Source organism: Exophiala mesophila, assembly GCF_000836275.1.
Source record: "Exophiala mesophila strain CBS 40295 unplaced genomic scaffold supercont1.4, whole genome shotgun sequence".
Classification (NCBI taxonomy): Eukaryota; Fungi; Ascomycota; class Eurotiomycetes; order Chaetothyriales; family Herpotrichiellaceae; genus Exophiala; species Exophiala mesophila.
Genome location: NW_015622507.1, coordinates 4,304,938 through 4,320,830, shown reverse-complemented (window position 1 = coordinate 4,320,830; position 15,893 = coordinate 4,304,938). Strand labels below are relative to the sequence as shown.

The following is a 15,893-nucleotide window of genomic DNA, read 5'->3' as shown; positions in this document are numbered from 1 at the left end:
AGTCTCGATCATTTCGTCCTGTTGCGTGTGAAACAAGATATAGAGGGACTCAGCTTTGACAAAGGCATCGCCGGGTATCTTTCGTATATGTCCTGATGTTATATCTCTATCCACTACACCCGTTGAGAAGGGCATACTATATCACGTGACTCTTCCTTACCCACTCCCTCAAAGTCCCATGACCCAAGTCTCTAAACTCGACGTGCACATACAAATTAAATCATGATTAAATCGTCTCTTGACACATCTTCAACGAATTCACACATGTTCGGCACATGCACTTAGTCGTGAAAATTGGGGCATGTCGGGAATGGCGTACCAACCAGCTGGGGCGCCAAGGGTGGGAATTTGGGAAATCTGCGACCCTGGGAGTCCGTGCGAGGCACGAGGCACGAAGCATGAAGCACTGTCCAATGCGTCCCTCCCCTCCCTTGGGACAGGCGTTGGGTGGATAGTGGTAGGCTGGAAATGGGTGGATGGGTAGGGATGTTGGGTGGTGGATGAGCTGAGTGGGTGAATTCTAAGTGGGTTGCCACCTGGTGACGTGGGTTGATGGTGGGTTGATGATTGATGCCCTGTGAGCTGTGAAGCTGTGATGCTGTGATGCTGTGATGCAGTAGTGCGAGAGTATCCGTGAGTCGAGTAAGTAGAGTACTTAACTAGGGGTACTTAGTACCTGTAGTGATGCCTGTGTTGCCTGTGTTGCCTACCTTATGTTGCCCTGTGCTGCTCTACTCCGTACGTGTCTGCATCTGCATCTGCATCTCCATCTGCGTATCTGCTCTGATCAAACCTTCTACTTCCACTCCCTCTCCTCTTTGTCTTCACCTGAACCCAACCACAGCTCAACTCTACTCAGGATCGACAACCCAAGCATGCTCGTCATTTCCATCACCGAGTAACCATCCTCGACGCCAACCCCGTCTGTCAACCGACTGCCGCATCCAAGCAATTCTGGCACCTTGATCCGTTGTTTCATCCCACCTGACTCGTGACCCTGGCTGTGACCCTGCCAACTCACACTGTCATTCATCCCTACCCGTCCACGCCGTCATAATTCAATCCTCCGGAGTCCAGCGTTTCTTTCCCCTCCAATATATCATCACGTCGCATCTAACCCCCCGACATCCTCATCACATCATCATCAACCATCCCCATCCCCGCGAACCCTGACCACTCCATCAACATGACTGTCGAAGTTCATCACTCCCCTCCTCCCCTCCACCACCCTGGCTCTGGCAACATTCGACCCAGAGGTATGCATTACCTATGTCACCCCTCACACCCGCCAACCAGTATCACTGATCTTGTTGTTAGGCATTCTCAAAAATCCCTCCTTCTCTGGCAGCCAACATTCACCCACCCATGAAGAATTTCCGCACCACACCCCGCTTGATCCCCAGGAAGAACGAGAACTGGTTCTTCAAAACACCCTCCAAAACGCCGGCCATCGTCGGTCATCCTCAGCAGCTAGAAGGGCCTCAGCTTCGTCCCGCCGTCAGTCTTCTGCCGTCGCCGCAAATCAGCCACACGATCCGGATCAGCAACGTTTAAAATGGGACGAGGCAAACCTCTACCTTGCAGAACAGGAATCTGGCGGCCGAATGAAGATCACCGAACCTAAAACGCCTTTCCAATATGGCGACGCCATGGAAGATGACGAGGAAGATGTTGCCATTGATCCCCGCTATGTCAACGTTGACGAAGTCGATCTAGCCAAACGGAAATCCGACAGGAAACCCCGCGAATCTGAGATTCCAGGCCTCGAGCTCGGTGAACCTGAGGAAGATTTGAGTCTCGGCAATGGCCTTGAGGACAACCGAATTGTACGAAGCACCTCAAATCTCTCTCGAGAGAGCAGCAAGGAAAAACACGTTAGTGTTAGCGAGGATGGTGGCTCGACATTCACCGAACAAGTTGGCATGCCTTCTAGTGAAGACCAAGAAAAGCATCGGCAGTTTGAGGAACACCGAAAGAAGCATTACGAAATGAAGGATATCAAAAGTTTGCTCGGGTACGTGCCAATACTTGGATGCGCGGATGGGGAATATTGAACACGGAATATTGACTTGTTATCCTACAGCCACCCTGAACAGATGGACCTTGAAGATGACGACCCATCCAATCCCCCGAGTCTTCCAGAGCGCGGTCTCAATGGAACCCGCTAATCCCAAACAGTGCCCAACGTTCATCCAACGGTTTCGACTCTTCTTGCTTTGTCAAGAGAGCTCGCACGTTGGACTCTTCTCACACGATCTCCGTTCGCTAAGATCTCATTTCCTTTGTTGACGGCACTACCCAGTTATTTTTTCAACCCTTTATGAGCTCCGACACATCATCACAGTCATGACTATTCAGCATGTCACGCCTATCCACTGAGACGGGCGTTTCACCTTTTGAAATACAAAAACATAGGTTTCGGTGCTCCTCGTGTATGGAGAGAGACGACAGCGGAGCAACGGAACCGAGGGAATCAGACAGAGGTTGTCAGTCCAATCTGTGGAATCAAGGACTTGGTGAATGGATGGTATTCAACCAACAATGAGGAACCCAGAAGACTGGAAAATAGCCCGGTTTTGGTTTGACAGAGACTCGGCCTGCGCTTCAGCCAGTTTGTAGTTTCCCATGAATGGCACTCCAAATCTGTCCAGATCGCAGCTTGAACAAGAGTCCATGTATAGGTCCAACGCTAGTTAGACAAACCCATTTCTCCCCACCCACATGATTGAATCATTATCATGGTGGCTTCCTGCTGGGTCACATGGACTGGCTTGCTGACTGCATTCCAAGTGGTGGCTTTAGATCATTGACGGCACCCCTTGGGCTCACGAAACCCAGATCACAAAGCAGGCTGCTTTCGTTGGTCAACCAAGTTACAGCTCGAGCTGAAACCCCACTACCGTAAGGCTAGCCAGTCAAATCCGTTTCGGAAATCTGGAAACCACAGGAAATGAATGGTACCGAGCTCGCGTGACCCAGCAGAATGGGTTTCAAAGGGATGACGAAGATCACAAGACAAGGCTCGACTCGAATATCTAGGGTGATGGATGTTCCATACCAGGTTCATCCATCTCCTGTGTCTATGTATACATATGGGCAGCGATCAGCCGAGAAAGAGCCTTCGGTCCGACTTGGCCATACTCGCCTAATGTTTATCTAGCTGAGGATGTGACAACTACCTAGGTACCTATGCGTCCATGACAAGATACAGTACCTCGGTCCCTTACCTCGGTAGCAAAATATTCACATCCATGGATGGAGTGGGAGGGTAACCTGAGGAAGGTGCAATGGCCCTTTAGAGCATGCGTATTGCATGGACTGTACTTGCCCATTTGCCCCAAAAACTGTATCAAATGATGTCAGACTTGGCATCGGACTTGGCGCCCCAACCTGGTCTGGCACGTCTGGTTCCATGTCGGACTTTTGCTGTTTCTCCCTTCATTTGGTCTATCTTTGGAGTCTTTGAACGGGTAGATCCTGGATAAATTGACCCTGAAACTATGGACCATCAAATGATCTGGACTGAATCAAGAGTAAGTGTGGTGGTCCTCTAGAATCGATCTGTCAGTCACTCTATCCGCAAGGCTTCTACTGCTGAAATGGTAGATCAATTGGCACGTCATGATTCATCACATTGCTCACAGCCTGTTGACATGAATCTCCAAGACCTGATAGGTTGGGTGACTACTCTATTGACAATGGACAGACAAGCCGAAACGATGTGTATCCACAGAATACTGTAAAAAGGGCGGTGATGGCTCGACGCGGACCTCGGCACTCTAATTCATCCCAGACTGTAACATTGAACAACAGATCACCGCTTGCTCTCGCAAAAGCATTCCCGTCAATCTAAGCGAGGGAAATCGATGAGTTTCTCTCCACACAAACAAAAGCACATAGGGGAAACTTGTCTGGGTCGTGCCGGTTCTAACGAAATACTACCCCTGTGCCCCCAACTCCGACCTCCTCAATGGCAAGTCTCGAAATATTCCAAATTCTCCCTTCATCCAAAACCACAGAACAACATGTTGTGTTTCACGGATTCAGGAAATCTGTACACCACACCCTATGTGCCTGAGTACTTTCTCACGTATCTCTCACGTCTGGACAATTACCCTGCTGAGACTCTTAGTTCCATCGATTGACCCGGCCACTTTCCTTGCTGGGTTAGTGACCAGGTTCTCGATTTTGCGGGGTACCTAGGTACAAACGCCCAGAACATCAAGTAAATTGTCTTGATCGACCATGTGCTGCGACTTTCAAGACCCTGATCCTAGTCATTGACAATCTCTTCATATGCCATCCATGCAACTTCTCCCTCGAACCGACGCTGGTGCTCGTGGACGGGAGCTACCTTCATTCTTTGAGGCAGATATTGTCACCACTTGTATACACCTTACCTCGGTTTCTTGACTTCTCCTATGTCGGACGATATACCACTTTCGACAAGCGCCCGGCTTGTTGATTTGGGACAGGTACATGCCACTTCAAGGACTACCCCTCCAGGAACCTTGGACATGCTAAGCCGTGTCACTTTTGCACAGGATGGCTGGTGATGGCGGGGTCTTTGACCAAAATAGACCTTGTTACCGACGACTTGAGCTGTGTCGTGAGAATGTGAGGACATCCTCAAGTTCTATATAAACTTCCTTGTGGACGGCTTGGGAATCAACTCTTTCCTCAGGATTTCAAAGTATCAAAGAGCAACGTTTGCAGGCAGGCAGTCAATATATCCATTCCCACGGTTGAATAGTCGACGAGTGAACAATCCATACTCTTTGCATTCTCTCCTTCACCATCAACATGAAGACTGCCGCTTTCCTCCTCTTGCTCGCTACTTGGGCTGCCGCAAAGCCCGTTGCTGATTCTGCTGCAGAGCCTCTGCCCGCCGAACCTGATATCTCCTTTGATATATCACAAACATTTGAGCTCGAAAAACGTCAGAGTGCCCTTCGCACCACAAACAACGAGTTCGAACGATTTGGGTGCCGCAATGTCATCTTGTTCTTTGCCAGAGGCACTGGGGAGATTGGAAACATGGTATCCATTTGCTCATAATCAGCATCATTCACGAGTCCTATACTGATCCCACCGTGTATCTAGGGCGCGATTGTCGGACCTCCTTTGGCAGACGCATTACGATCTGCTTTTGGAACGGCCAACGTTGCCTCTCAGGGAATTGATTATCTTGCAAGCGTCTCGGGCAATTTGCTACCAGGGGGAGCAGACCCAGCTGGCATTCGAACCATGAGAAACTTTCTCACCGACGCAGCAAGTCGTTGCCCCGACTCGGCACTAGTGGCATCTGGATATAGGTGAGTTGCTTAAGAGCATCTGATCGCGAAGAAAATGCCGAGACTGATTCCACTAAAGTCAAGGAGCAGCTCTAGTCCATCGGGCTGTTGAGGATCTTCCAGACTCGGTCAAGGCTCGCATTGCCGCAGCCGTGACATTTGGCGATACCAAAAATCAACAAGACGGTGGTCGAATCCCCAACTTTGACCCTGCAAAGACTCTGATCATTTGTAACGCCGGCGATGCTGTATGCTCTGGTACTCTGGTCATTCTAGCTCCTCATTTGGACTATTCACGCCGTGTCCCTGAAGCAGCTAGCTTCATTGTGAGCCGTGTTGGTAGTGTCTGAAGATCCATGAAACTAGGAGTCATGGGCGACAATACCAGATTAGCAAGACAGGATGAGGATGAACCAAAAGAACGAATCGTTTATGATATGATTAGTGCCTTCTCCATTTCATTATATTACATCACCATGCGCCCGCAAGCTTGTTTAGGCAATTGATGTACATTAAAATGATGTCTAGGAACCATGTTCGAAGATATCATAAATGAAGATTGAAGAGTGACATCGATGATGGTGGGGCATGCGCTCGATAAGATAAAGATTGAAATGTTGACGTCTGACGTTTGGAATTTCATTCGAGCTGTACGCATTCCCGCGCAACCAACCGTGAAGTGGCGGTCAGTTGCATTGTCAGACTGAAATTTATTTCTGACGGTCAAAAATTAAATTTGATCACTAGTCCTCTCTTCGATCCTTACTCATGACCTCGACATATCCCTCAACTTCCTCGCTGTTACCACCAAGAAACTCAGTCATGGCCACAGAGGTGGCTCCCGTCGCTTCGACTGAGGCCGAAAAACCCATCCATACCATCATCCTCGACTCGTCACCGCTCCTTCTCAACACACCTGGCATTTCCACCCTCCTCGTCAACAGCCATGTCCTACTCACTACCCCTTCAGTACTTTCCGAAATGCGAGGCGAAGAAGCACGGACGAGAATTGAAACACTATACAAACCCTTCCTGACCGTACGAAGTCCCAAACCCGAAAGTATCAAGGTTGTCAAGGAATTCGCTAGAAAGACCGGTGACGGTGCTGTGCTTAGCGCGACGGATTACGAGATTCTTGCTCTGGCATATGAAGTAGAAGTTGAGCGAAATCATGGTGATTGGAGGTTGAGGTCAACACCCGGTCAGAAAAGAGTCAATGGGCGTCCGCCGGAGAAGACAAATGAGACAACTACTGAGGACAAGAATCTCGTCGAACAAGTTCAATCACCAATTGAAGGAGTTGATGAAGCCGAGCTGGCGGATCAGGTTGATACGCTGAAACTTCAAGAGGCCACCACTTCCAATGACTCAGAAGAAGTGACGATAAAGGACGATCAAGCGCCTGTACCATCGCTATCCCAAGAGGAGAGTACACCTGATGAAGTCATTGTGACGGAAACCGTCGAAGAGGAGTCAGATTCGGACGGCGGATGGATTACACCGTCGAACATCAAGAAAAAGCAAGCCAAGGACGAAGATGGGAGCGACAAGTCACGAGGCGAGACCAAACATCTTCAGGTTGCGACCATGACGGGGGATTTTGCCATGCAAAACGTCCTACTCCAGATGAACCTCAATCTACTCTCCACCAAGACCTGCAAGAGAATATCACAGATCAAGCAGTTCATCCTCAGATGCCACGCCTGTTTTGCCACAAGCAAAGACATGTCGAAACAGTTTTGTGCGCGGTGTGGAAAGCCGACATTGACGCGAGTGAGTTGTACCACCAACGACAAAGGAGAGGTCAAACTACATCTCAAGGCCAATATGCAATGGAATAACCGGGGCAATGTGTATTCTATTCCCAAAGCGACCCCAGGAACCTCGAATCAGAAATGGAAGGGTCCTCGTCAAGGTGGCGGACAAGGTGGATGGGGGAATGATTTGATTTTGGCTGAGGATCAGAAGGAATACATTCGCGCAATGTCGACTATGAAGAGGACAAAGGAAAAGGATTTGATGGATCAGGACACTCTGCCCAGCATTTTGACGGGCAACAGAGACCATGGCGCAGGGAGAATACGGATTGGCGGTGGAAAAAACATCAACTCTAGAAAACGGTAGAGGTTGTAGACAAATGCCATTTTCAATGGTATATTATGAATGTATGGCTGTCTTGAAGAGATTGGGTATCTCGTTTGATCGCATAACAAATTCCAGCCTTGTGGGCCACCCAACTCCGCAAACGCCTCCAGTCGTGTGTTTTTTACTTGGATTCCTCCTCTGCTACAAGTTAGTATATCGTAGAGAAGATGTCGCACTGGACTCGACGCACTTTTCTGGGTGAGCAGTAACCCGTATCTTTTCTTCAAAGTCACCCGATGTCTATTCCCAGTCAGCATGTTTCGGCTCTAACCATCAGGCCAATCCATACCTTGAGTATTTATCATCGGGAGAGAATCTTGCAGGGTGTGCAGACTTTGTCACCACGCCGTCGAGAACTTTTTTCAGGGTGTAAACTCTTTTCCCCGATTCATCTTCGGTATACATCAAATGCATGTTGGCGGTGGTTGCAGGAGGATCGGCGAGAGTCGGATGAGCTGAATTTCTTTGCTGCTCGATTGGAATGGAGGGTATGCGTCTAGTGCAGTTGAATATAGATGGCGCAGTTGAACGGTTGTGGTGGTTATGGTAATTGCGGTGGTGGTCGAATCAGAAGAAATCAAAAGCGAAGAATTTGGTTGGAGAAAATCGGACTCAGCAAGTGCAACCGTAGTTGGACCAGTGCCTGCCATACCTGTGCGTGCCTGTGCGTGCCTGCCTACTCTGAAAATTTCCCCGCGCTAAGTTACTTACCCTGCGGAAGGAGCAGCTCTTAACTAAAAGCAAGTCATGCCTGCGTTTTTTAACCTTTTCTCAATATCGCTATCAAACATCAACTTCAACCATCTTCAGTCATACCAACACCACCAACACCAACAAAATACCATCCTCTTTCTTCACTTCTGAACCTATCGTCTCCTGTGCCCTTTATAGTATTGCCCCAATTCACAGACTACCGCCCAACGCCCCCCGCAAACCTGCACCCCTCAATCCTCCAACTCTCTCTTTGGTCTACTTCCTTGGGCCACGACTTTTCTCCATCCGTCCATCTGCGGCTTCTCGGAATCTCAAGTAAGTATCTCGCTCTTAGCTTACCCCGTCGAGTCACACCACTCTCGCCTTTACTCCTCTATGATGACCACTTTTATTGCCTAGAAGGTTGCATTTTGATTTCAGCATCCTCCAATGCGGGCACTTGTATTAGACTACAACGGTATCTGAGCACACACGATCAAGTCATAAACTTTGGGATCACCAGATTTGATCTTCTGCTGACTCTACCTTCAAAGACCATGAATAGATGATGTCTGCCTCTCCGGCTTCATCGGCTGAAGCTCAAGCTTCTAATCCTCCCAAGCCACCCAAACGCCCACGCCCACGCCGACCTAATTACAACTACATCCACCGGAACTTACTACCCGTCGAGGTTCACCCATTACCTGTACTCATACCTCACAATCCACTCTCTTTGGTCGCAATTGCCTTGTCCTATCTCTGCCAAGTCCTTCTCCCTCCCTCACAACCCAAATACAATGGATACTTTTCTTCAGTCACCTCGTCAATACATGTCACCGACCCTAACACAATCCGGAAGCTATGGGAAATGGGCTTTTTCGGCCGGGGGAATCTAAGCCGAAGCGAGCCGACTTGGTTAGAAAATCGAAAGAAGAAGGGATCCACGGCAGAAGAGAATACTGCCTCACGTCGACAAGAACGAAGACAACAAAAGTTGGAGCGAGCTAGAAAAGAACAGCAGGAAATCGATCAAACCTTGTCGGAAGAGTCTCAAAATGTTCCAAATGGGAATATTCTGGGGATCGCTCAGGGAAACGTTCTCAAGACGAACGCGCGAGATCTAAGTGACATTGCCAGCGTCCTGGAGTCGCCTTCTGTCGACGATAAGGAGAACGGCTCAATTCATGGGTATGATGAATGGAAAAAACAGATTGAAGCGAATGGTATCCCAACCCCGCCACCTACTTCGACTTCTTCCGACGCCAGTCATCCGGAGATGCGACCCACAAAACGACTCCAAAGAACCAAAACTGTGCGATTTTCGCCCACAATCGAGGCTCGAGAATTTGACCTGAGTTCACCAGTAATGTCTCCCATCAAACAACCAGGCATCTCGCCTCTTGAAGACACGGTCCCGTTAGAAACACCAACCCAAGAAAATCAAGAACACTTGACGCTGTCGTTGGAAGAAGCTTTCTTTTTGTCATATGCACTGGGCACCTTGAATGTGTACTGTGACGACAGTGAAGCTATTCTCCAGCCGTCGTCTCTATTGTCACTTTTTCGACGACGTTCATATCACCCGCCTCGGTCACTATCGCTGCCCGAAGAACCAAATGATCCTTTTGTGCTATCTTACGTGGTCTATCATCACTATCGCTCTCTCGGTTGGGTGGTGAGATCAGGCGTCAAATTTTCGACTGATTATCTCCTTTACAATCGAGGTCCGGCATTCTCCCATGCAGAATTTGCCGTGGTGATTGTACCATCGTACAATGATCCCTATTGGGCTGACAGGAAAATGGAAAAGAAAAAGGGCTGGTGGTGGTTACATGGAGTGAATCGCGTCCAGGCCCAAGTCCACAAACAACTGGTATTGTGTTATGTCGACGTGCCTCCGCCACTGCATGACGGCGAGAGAGGCAAGAGTGTTGATATTGGCAATCTCCTTTCCAGGTACAAAATTCGTGATGTGAATTTACGACGCTGGACACCCAACAGGGGTCGGGATTGAATATGATAATGGAACATGAGATGACGAATGTATGAGACACGCTTGAGATACGATATCATCATGGGATGAGATTTCTTGGGTAGGACCACTCGCAGTGCACTTTTAGCGTCGCTCATGACTGACAATGATTAAATTGGACGCTGCCACCACAATTGTCAGTCCTCATGTCTTCTCGTCTCGGTCTGCCATTCTCCACTACCCAACGCCTGACTGGTGTCGCCATTGGTGTAGCTCTCATGAATCATGAGCCTACAGCCATTACTCGGTGCCAGATTGCGGTGATCTTTAAGGGTTGGGTGTTGACTCTTCCTTCAGCTGGTCTGATCGCCGGCTTGATCTGCGTCATGGCCCTTGATGCTCTTTCTTATCAAGAGCAACAAACCGATCGGATTTGTCTCTGCTAACCACTCATCCACATGTTCTATCCCGTTATCTGATAGGTGTGTGACGCAACGATCCCGTCCTTGTGGCATCTTGATTGCCGGACCGATGTGCCTCGTAGTGCTCTTAGTCTTTGACGAGCTACAGTCGGATGTACCCCCCACCTCTCGGGCCCCGCCCTGGTGCAGGGTTAGCGCGCCAAGTCTTTGACGTCCGTCTTGCCGCAAGAGCGAGTTGTGTCTGCAACGGGATCCTTGGCATCCATTCCAGCCTGACCTAGTAAACGTCGAATGTCAGTCGGGGGTGGAGGCGAGTGGCCGCTTTTATGTTGTCTCTTGATATCAGTATGGCTGGGTTGGCTACCAACTGGTCGATCTGTAGGTGGTGTGATAGCCTGCTATCAAATACCCCGTACGCATGAATTCGAATCTCTACATATGTAACAGTCTTGTAGCACAGGGCTGCGGCGGAAAGCTCACAACCCTTGTGTAGCAGCACCATGTATGTCGTCCGATCAGCGGAAGGGTCAAATACACAAGACCTGTCGAGCGGCGAACGTGCACGAAATATATTCATCGTGCTCGGGGTTGTCGCTGCGGTGATCTTGGTCTCCCACATCTTGTACGCAAGTATACGTTCGACCAAAGGCTAGGCCCTCCATTGAAGCTGTGTCTCAGGTCAGCCAACGTAATAGTGTCTATGATACTGATTTTACGCGAGCATACAGAGTCAAATGTCTAAGAACGACCCCCAATCTCAAAAACTGGCGTGTGGTGCTTAGCATCCCCAGAACGGCTTTCAGTCCTTCGAGATCGGATCACAGTCGTCGACAGCGACGTACAACGATCCTCACACGTACCGAACGACTCGAAAACGCCGCCCCAAAGTTGGTCTTCTTCCGAGGAGTTCTGTACCTTGTCTCTACATTCAAAGAATCGAGGATGATGTCCGCCCCGTTGTCTCAATCACCTGGCATCACCCGGGCTCGGAGTATGGCGACCACGGTGTCGTCGCCTCTAACGTCAAATAAGAGCGTGACCCAATCTCCCCTTTCCGTGTTTCGGCGTCGACAGTCGGACCCTGAGCTAATCTGTCTTCCTGCACGGACGCAGCGCAGCCCACCTCCATCACCGTCACAAGCCGGAGTTGCCTTGCCAAATCATCCAGGGCGCGTCCTTGCCGACGACACGAGCTGCAGCATTTGTCTTGACCCTCTGTTTCCCTCTTTGAACGACAAAGATCTTCAAAATAAACGCAACTACATCCGCGTCATCACTCAATGCGGGCACGCTTTCCATGCCCACTGTCTGCAGACTTGGATTTGCCGCCCATGTCGCCATACCCGTGGCCACTCGTACTGGCGGTCTGACCACCAGCAGCAGCGGAAATGGCGACCGAGATGTCCGCTGTGTCAAAGCTCATTGTGGGCGCCAAGTAGTGACGAAGACGCCGAAGAGTCGTCGGAAGCTAGCGAGGGGATGCGCGACCTGGAAGTGGGCGTACCACAAGCCGGTGAGGTTCGTGGCGGCGCTTGGGGTGCCTTGGTGCTACAGGAGCCGCGGCGTTCTGCAACAAGAGGTATAGCGAGATAGCAATGTTTCGATGGCGGCGTCGTCTTTTGAAATCCTAATTGGGGCTCAATAGACAGACGCGAGGATGGCGACTTGCACAGTCACAAGCATGTCCACTACAACGGCACCTGTGCATGCAATAAGTGCACAGGGGTTCGACACACGCGCCAGAGAAGCTATCCCAGAGAACCAAAAAGACCAGGTATAATTTCTGCCAGTAGAGTTGACTTGGATGAAGGATGGATATCACTTTCCTACAATGTGGCAACATAATCAGTCTCGTGTGTCGCTAGTTCTCCTTTCGCTGGGTCTCCTGAGCCCATTAATGGTGTACTGTGGCAGGAATACCGGTGACGGCTGTGAGGCCTTTCGCGACATACACCTCGTAAGTCATGTGGGCACTTTAGACGCTGGTTCATCAACTCTTGGCCCCACATCCACACAAGACAAGAGCTCGACAGAACTGGCAAGACAGATCCAATGGCGACGTGAGAGGATGAGTAGGCAAGATCTCTGTCGTCTGGAGACTTGGGTTTGCCTTCCAGGTCAAACCGATGCCGTCTGATCAAGACTCACGCCAACCCAACCTTAGCTTTGTTGCGGTTCCAAGAAAGACTTTAATTTTCTTCAACGCCGTCTTGCCGGATCGCCAAGGCCAAAATATGACATGTACGCCAAGCAGTCTCGCGACACACTTCCGGGATACTTCATGTCAAGCTCCGCCCGGATTCCGAAGTACCCTGTGCATGTATTTTCGTAATAAAAAGTAGGGAATAGCACGCGCGCCAGCCCTTGGTTTACCAAGATTTCGCCGCCAGAGGCATGCATATGCTACTTGCGGCGTAGTATTTGGCTAAATCAAGTGGCCTTTTGTGTATGGTATCATGTACTATAGGCAAAACAAAGACGTCATGATTTCATTCCGCTATATTTAATCATTTGTTCCGGCGAACAAGAAGAGAGGAGTGCTGCTCCCATCGTGACCATGGTTCAAAACTGCTTCAAGGTCAATGCCAACCGCGAGATCTTCAGCGTGCGCTAAGATTGCATCAACATCCATAGGCTGATCCTGTAGCAAAGATGAGGGTATTGCCGGTATCCTCGGGCTCCCAGTCACCCCAGTCAACACCGAAGGTTTCGTCGTGCGTTCGGCTTCGGCTCGATTCCACCACACGTCAAGATCCTGGGAATGACGACGGACCACGGAGCGACGTGGCGAAGGCTTCGGCGCACAGATTCTGCCGGTGCTGTCTTGGATGGAGTCAAAGTCGAAATCAACCGTATGATTCAATTGCCGAACCACCTCTTTGAGCATCTTGAGACAGGTCGTTGCACAGTTCTCCATGCAAGCGTTTTTGGTCAGGAGTCGGATGCCAGTTTCACATCGTTTCCACGCCTCGCTGGGACGAGAGGTTCCCTTGTGCGCAGATATCAGGAAAACGAGACACATGATCGCCAGGAACAGTGTATACGTTGTGTCCCATGATAGGAGGACATCGGGCATCGCAAGCGCGTTTGACTCGAGACGCGTAATGGTCGTGGAAGCCAACTTGATGCAAGCAAGCGCGTGGCGTGAATGCGAAAGAGGGATGGCTTTCCCTTCAGCCATGATACGGAGATATGGTAGGAATGGCCTGTAAAAGCTGAGTTGTGCGAAGTTGCACGCCATTTCAAGGTGACGGGATATCCTGTGCTTGTCGGTTAGCAAAAAAAGAAAGACTGGTATCTACTGACATCTTCCGGCGCCGATGGCCCGGCAATCGGTCGGCGAGACGCCTGGCGAGGACATCATATAGCAGCGCAGCGCGGTCAATTGCTCGATGGAAGCTAGAGTGTCAAAGGAAAGCATGGTCACATACTCGGAGTTTCTTTCTTTTTGGGTGACTTGTGCAAGAAGATGAGAAATTTTCTGCGTCCACTGACGAAGCCTTTCGTCCAAGGCGGCCAGAAGGTTTGAATCGATGGATTCTACTGCCTCACCAGTCGTGACATCCGTAAAGACCGCTCGGCGGGTTGTGCTCGTGAATCTCAATAGCTCCAAGTGCTGGATGGAGGCCTCTATGTTTTTGTCAAGCTCACGCGTGGAGCAGTGGCCAAGTGTGGCATAGACTGTGTTGATACCAGTATCGAGAACAGTGTCTGGCAGGAGAGCGGGCAGGTCGAGCATGAGGCTGGCGTATAGGTCGAGTCTTCCGAGGCTCATGAAGGCCGCTATGCGCATAGAGCGCTCCTGCCATGCAATGTTTGGCTTTGCGGTGACGTCGCAATGGAGGCCGAGTCTAATGGCGGTGGAAGACGCCAGACCGAGGATTGTGTAGGCGCGAGAGATTCGTGAAGTGGAGATGAGAAAGATTGCGCTGCACAAGAGTGCTTGCAAAGACATCAGAGAGTCCAACTGTGTGGTATCGAGGAGTTTCTGTCCAATCTTGAAGTGGAACATGGCACTGTCCATGGCAACCTGACATCCATGTTGTCGATGCCAGTCACGATCCCAAAGGTAGCCTAGAGCAATCGCTTGGTGGAAGAGGGGTAAGAACTGAGTTCGGGTATCGTTTTCTTCCGGAGACTGGCTGTAAAGTATAGTGACCATACTGCAGAAAGATGCCTCATGGAGAAAATCGAGGCATGGATGCGTGCGCTTGAACACCGAGTCTAGCAGACGCGTAGCATCGTCTCTGTTGGGCAAATTGTTTGGGGTCCAAGGCAATGAAAGTCGCGGAAGATTAAAGTGTCCCTTTGGTTCTGTAGTCGTAGGTAACGGCAGGTCGAATATTCCGAGAATAGGCAGCAAAGCCTGGCGGACACCTGCTCTGTCGAGATTGAAGATCTCTAGTGTACGCAGAATAAAGGCGGTTTCTGATAGGGGTCCGTAAAGGGAGGTGTTCCACGGTGGTGATGAAATTAGGCGTCGACAGCCTGCCAGCATGCTATTGATGTTTGAACCCCGGCCGAGGTCGTCCTGCCAATCGACCGTGTTCGACGGTCCTGACGGGGCAACCCCAAAGTTCAAAATGTCCAATACTGGTTTGAGGCTCAATTGATCTGAGCGCGGGTGATGCTGAGCATGGCTCTGAAGAAGCAGATATGCTTGGCGAAGGTGTTGTTCTAGCATCCGTATTCTCTGTGTCGGCGGAGGGGCCGGTCGACGAAATTGATATGCGCATTCTGCATATCCGTCAGCTGGTGGTTGTTAGTGGCACAGCAATATGGAAGACCTAGGTCAGATGCTACACAAGGCTGACAAGGCTGTGAGCCATCGCACTTGCGTTTGCGGAGTCGACATTCGTCACAGGCCCAGGGTGAGCGACGGTGACTCTTTCGTTTGGGATGACCATGTTGACTTTTGCGGACGGAGTTGGCTTCGGCTTGCTGTGCGTGTACCCTCTTCATAGTCGTAGTGGTTGATCAGGGCGGCAAAAGGCAAGGCTGGGACTTGCAAAGCACTGGCGACGCGGCCAGAGGTTCTCGGCTTCGGCCACGGCTCGAAATTCAAGTAGGGTCAGGATCAGGGTATGACCAAAGATTTCAGCTGTTGCGTCACGGCGGCGATTGTGAAGCGGCGAGAGTAAGAGATGTGGAGGGTCATGGCTACGGGAAGACGGAGGTGGAAGTCTTGGCATTCTCGTGATCGACGCGAGTAAAGTTTGCAATCCGGGTGGGTCGGTGGGTCGGTGGGTCGGTGGGTCGATGCTAACCGTTGCTGTAATATTGAGTAACCCGTTACCCGACGCATTTCTTATCTCCTGAACAAATTACAGAGGACGCGCACGATGGGCAAGCTGTCCCTATTAGTCG

The 15,893-nt window shown here is 50.3% G+C and overlaps 6 protein-coding genes across 7 annotated transcripts; 3 read left to right on the top strand and 3 right to left on the bottom strand.

Moving 5' to 3' along the window:
- Nucleotides 1-709: 709 nt before the first annotated feature.
- PV10_06599 (uncharacterized protein) lies at nucleotides 710-2,811 on the top strand. Its single transcript, XM_016371418.1, has 3 exons — nucleotides 710-1,256; nucleotides 1,318-2,014; nucleotides 2,084-2,811. Exons 1-3 carry the CDS (start codon nucleotides 1,187-1,189, stop codon nucleotides 2,166-2,168), a joined length of 852 nt encoding a protein of 283 aa, XP_016223711.1. The 5' UTR covers nucleotides 710-1,186; the 3' UTR covers nucleotides 2,169-2,811.
- Nucleotides 2,812-6,064: 3,253 nt separating this feature from the next.
- Nucleotides 6,065-7,479, top strand: PV10_06598 (uncharacterized protein). The gene has a single exon (XM_016371417.1). It carries the CDS (start codon nucleotides 6,117-6,119, stop codon nucleotides 7,416-7,418), a length of 1,302 nt encoding a protein of 433 aa, XP_016223710.1. The 5' UTR covers nucleotides 6,065-6,116; the 3' UTR covers nucleotides 7,419-7,479.
- PV10_06597 (H/ACA ribonucleoprotein complex subunit 3) lies at nucleotides 7,383-8,028 on the bottom strand. The gene is made up of 3 exons (XM_016371416.1): nucleotides 7,729-8,028; nucleotides 7,630-7,679; nucleotides 7,383-7,577 (listed from the first exon to the last, which is right to left on the bottom strand). The coding sequence occupies exons 1-3, from the start codon at nucleotides 7,851-7,853 to the stop codon at nucleotides 7,561-7,563; spliced, it is 192 nt and encodes a 63-aa protein (XP_016223709.1). The 5' UTR covers nucleotides 7,854-8,028; the 3' UTR covers nucleotides 7,383-7,560.
- Nucleotides 8,029-8,230: 202 nt separating this feature from the next.
- On the top strand, nucleotides 8,231-10,285 carry PV10_06596 (tRNA-intron endonuclease). Its single transcript, XM_016371415.1, has 2 exons — nucleotides 8,231-8,468; nucleotides 8,687-10,285. Exon 2 carries the CDS (start codon nucleotides 8,698-8,700, stop codon nucleotides 10,144-10,146), a length of 1,449 nt encoding a protein of 482 aa, XP_016223708.1. The 5' UTR covers nucleotides 8,231-8,468; nucleotides 8,687-8,697; the 3' UTR covers nucleotides 10,147-10,285.
- Nucleotides 10,286-11,660: 1,375 nt separating this feature from the next.
- Nucleotides 11,661-11,949, bottom strand: PV10_06595 (uncharacterized protein; the record flags this gene model as incomplete). Its single annotated transcript, XM_016371414.1, has 2 exons — nucleotides 11,661-11,785; nucleotides 11,832-11,949. The coding sequence occupies 2 exons, from the start codon at nucleotides 11,947-11,949 to the stop codon at nucleotides 11,661-11,663; spliced, it is 243 nt and encodes an 80-aa protein (XP_016223707.1).
- A 1,043-nt stretch (nucleotides 11,950-12,992) lies between these two features.
- On the bottom strand, nucleotides 12,993-15,625 carry PV10_06594. 2 transcript variants are annotated; one of them, XM_016371412.1, is made up of 2 exons: nucleotides 13,958-15,625; nucleotides 12,993-13,786 (listed from the first exon to the last, which is right to left on the bottom strand). In XM_016371412.1, exons 1-2 carry the CDS (start codon nucleotides 15,208-15,210, stop codon nucleotides 13,030-13,032), a joined length of 2,010 nt encoding a protein of 669 aa, XP_016223705.1. In that variant the 5' UTR covers nucleotides 15,211-15,625; the 3' UTR covers nucleotides 12,993-13,029. The 2 variants fall into 2 exon arrangements, with proteins under 2 accessions (XP_016223705.1, XP_016223706.1); XM_016371413.1 differs by having other exon boundaries at nucleotides 12,993-15,263; nucleotides 15,314-15,625.
- Between the last annotated feature and the right edge of the window lie 268 nt (nucleotides 15,626-15,893).

Bases quoted from the DNA above. Each gene is read 5' to 3' on its own strand.
- PV10_06596 (XM_016371415.1), top strand. From the start codon at position 8,698: ATGATGTCTGCCTCTCCGGCTTCATCGGCTGAAGCTCAAGCTTCTAAT.
- PV10_06598 (XM_016371417.1), top strand. From the start codon at position 6,117: ATGGCCACAGAGGTGGCTCCCGTCGCTTCGACTGAGGCCGAAAAACCC.
- PV10_06599 (XM_016371418.1), top strand. From the start codon at position 1,187: ATGACTGTCGAAGTTCATCACTCCCCTCCTCCCCTCCACCACCCTGGC. The intron at 1,257-1,317 runs GTATGCATTACC...TCTTGTTGTTAG, and splicing joins TGGCAACATTCGACCCAGAG to GCATTCTCAAAAATCCCTCC. The intron at 2,015-2,083 runs GTACGTGCCAAT...GTTATCCTACAG, and splicing joins GATATCAAAAGTTTGCTCGG to CCACCCTGAACAGATGGACC.
- PV10_06594 (XM_016371412.1), bottom strand. From the start codon at position 15,210: ATGCTAGAACAACACCTTCGCCAAGCATATCTGCTTCTTCAGAGCCAT. The intron at 13,787-13,957 runs GTATGTGACCAT...CGACAAGCACAG, and splicing joins CAAAAAGAAAGAAACTCCGA to GATATCCCGTCACCTTGAAA.
- PV10_06597 (XM_016371416.1), bottom strand. From the start codon at position 7,853: ATGCATTTGATGTATACCGAAGATGAATCGGGGAAAAGAGTTTACACC. The intron at 7,680-7,728 runs GTATGGATTGGC...GACTGGGAATAG, and splicing joins CCCGATGATAAATACTCAAG to ACATCGGGTGACTTTGAAGA.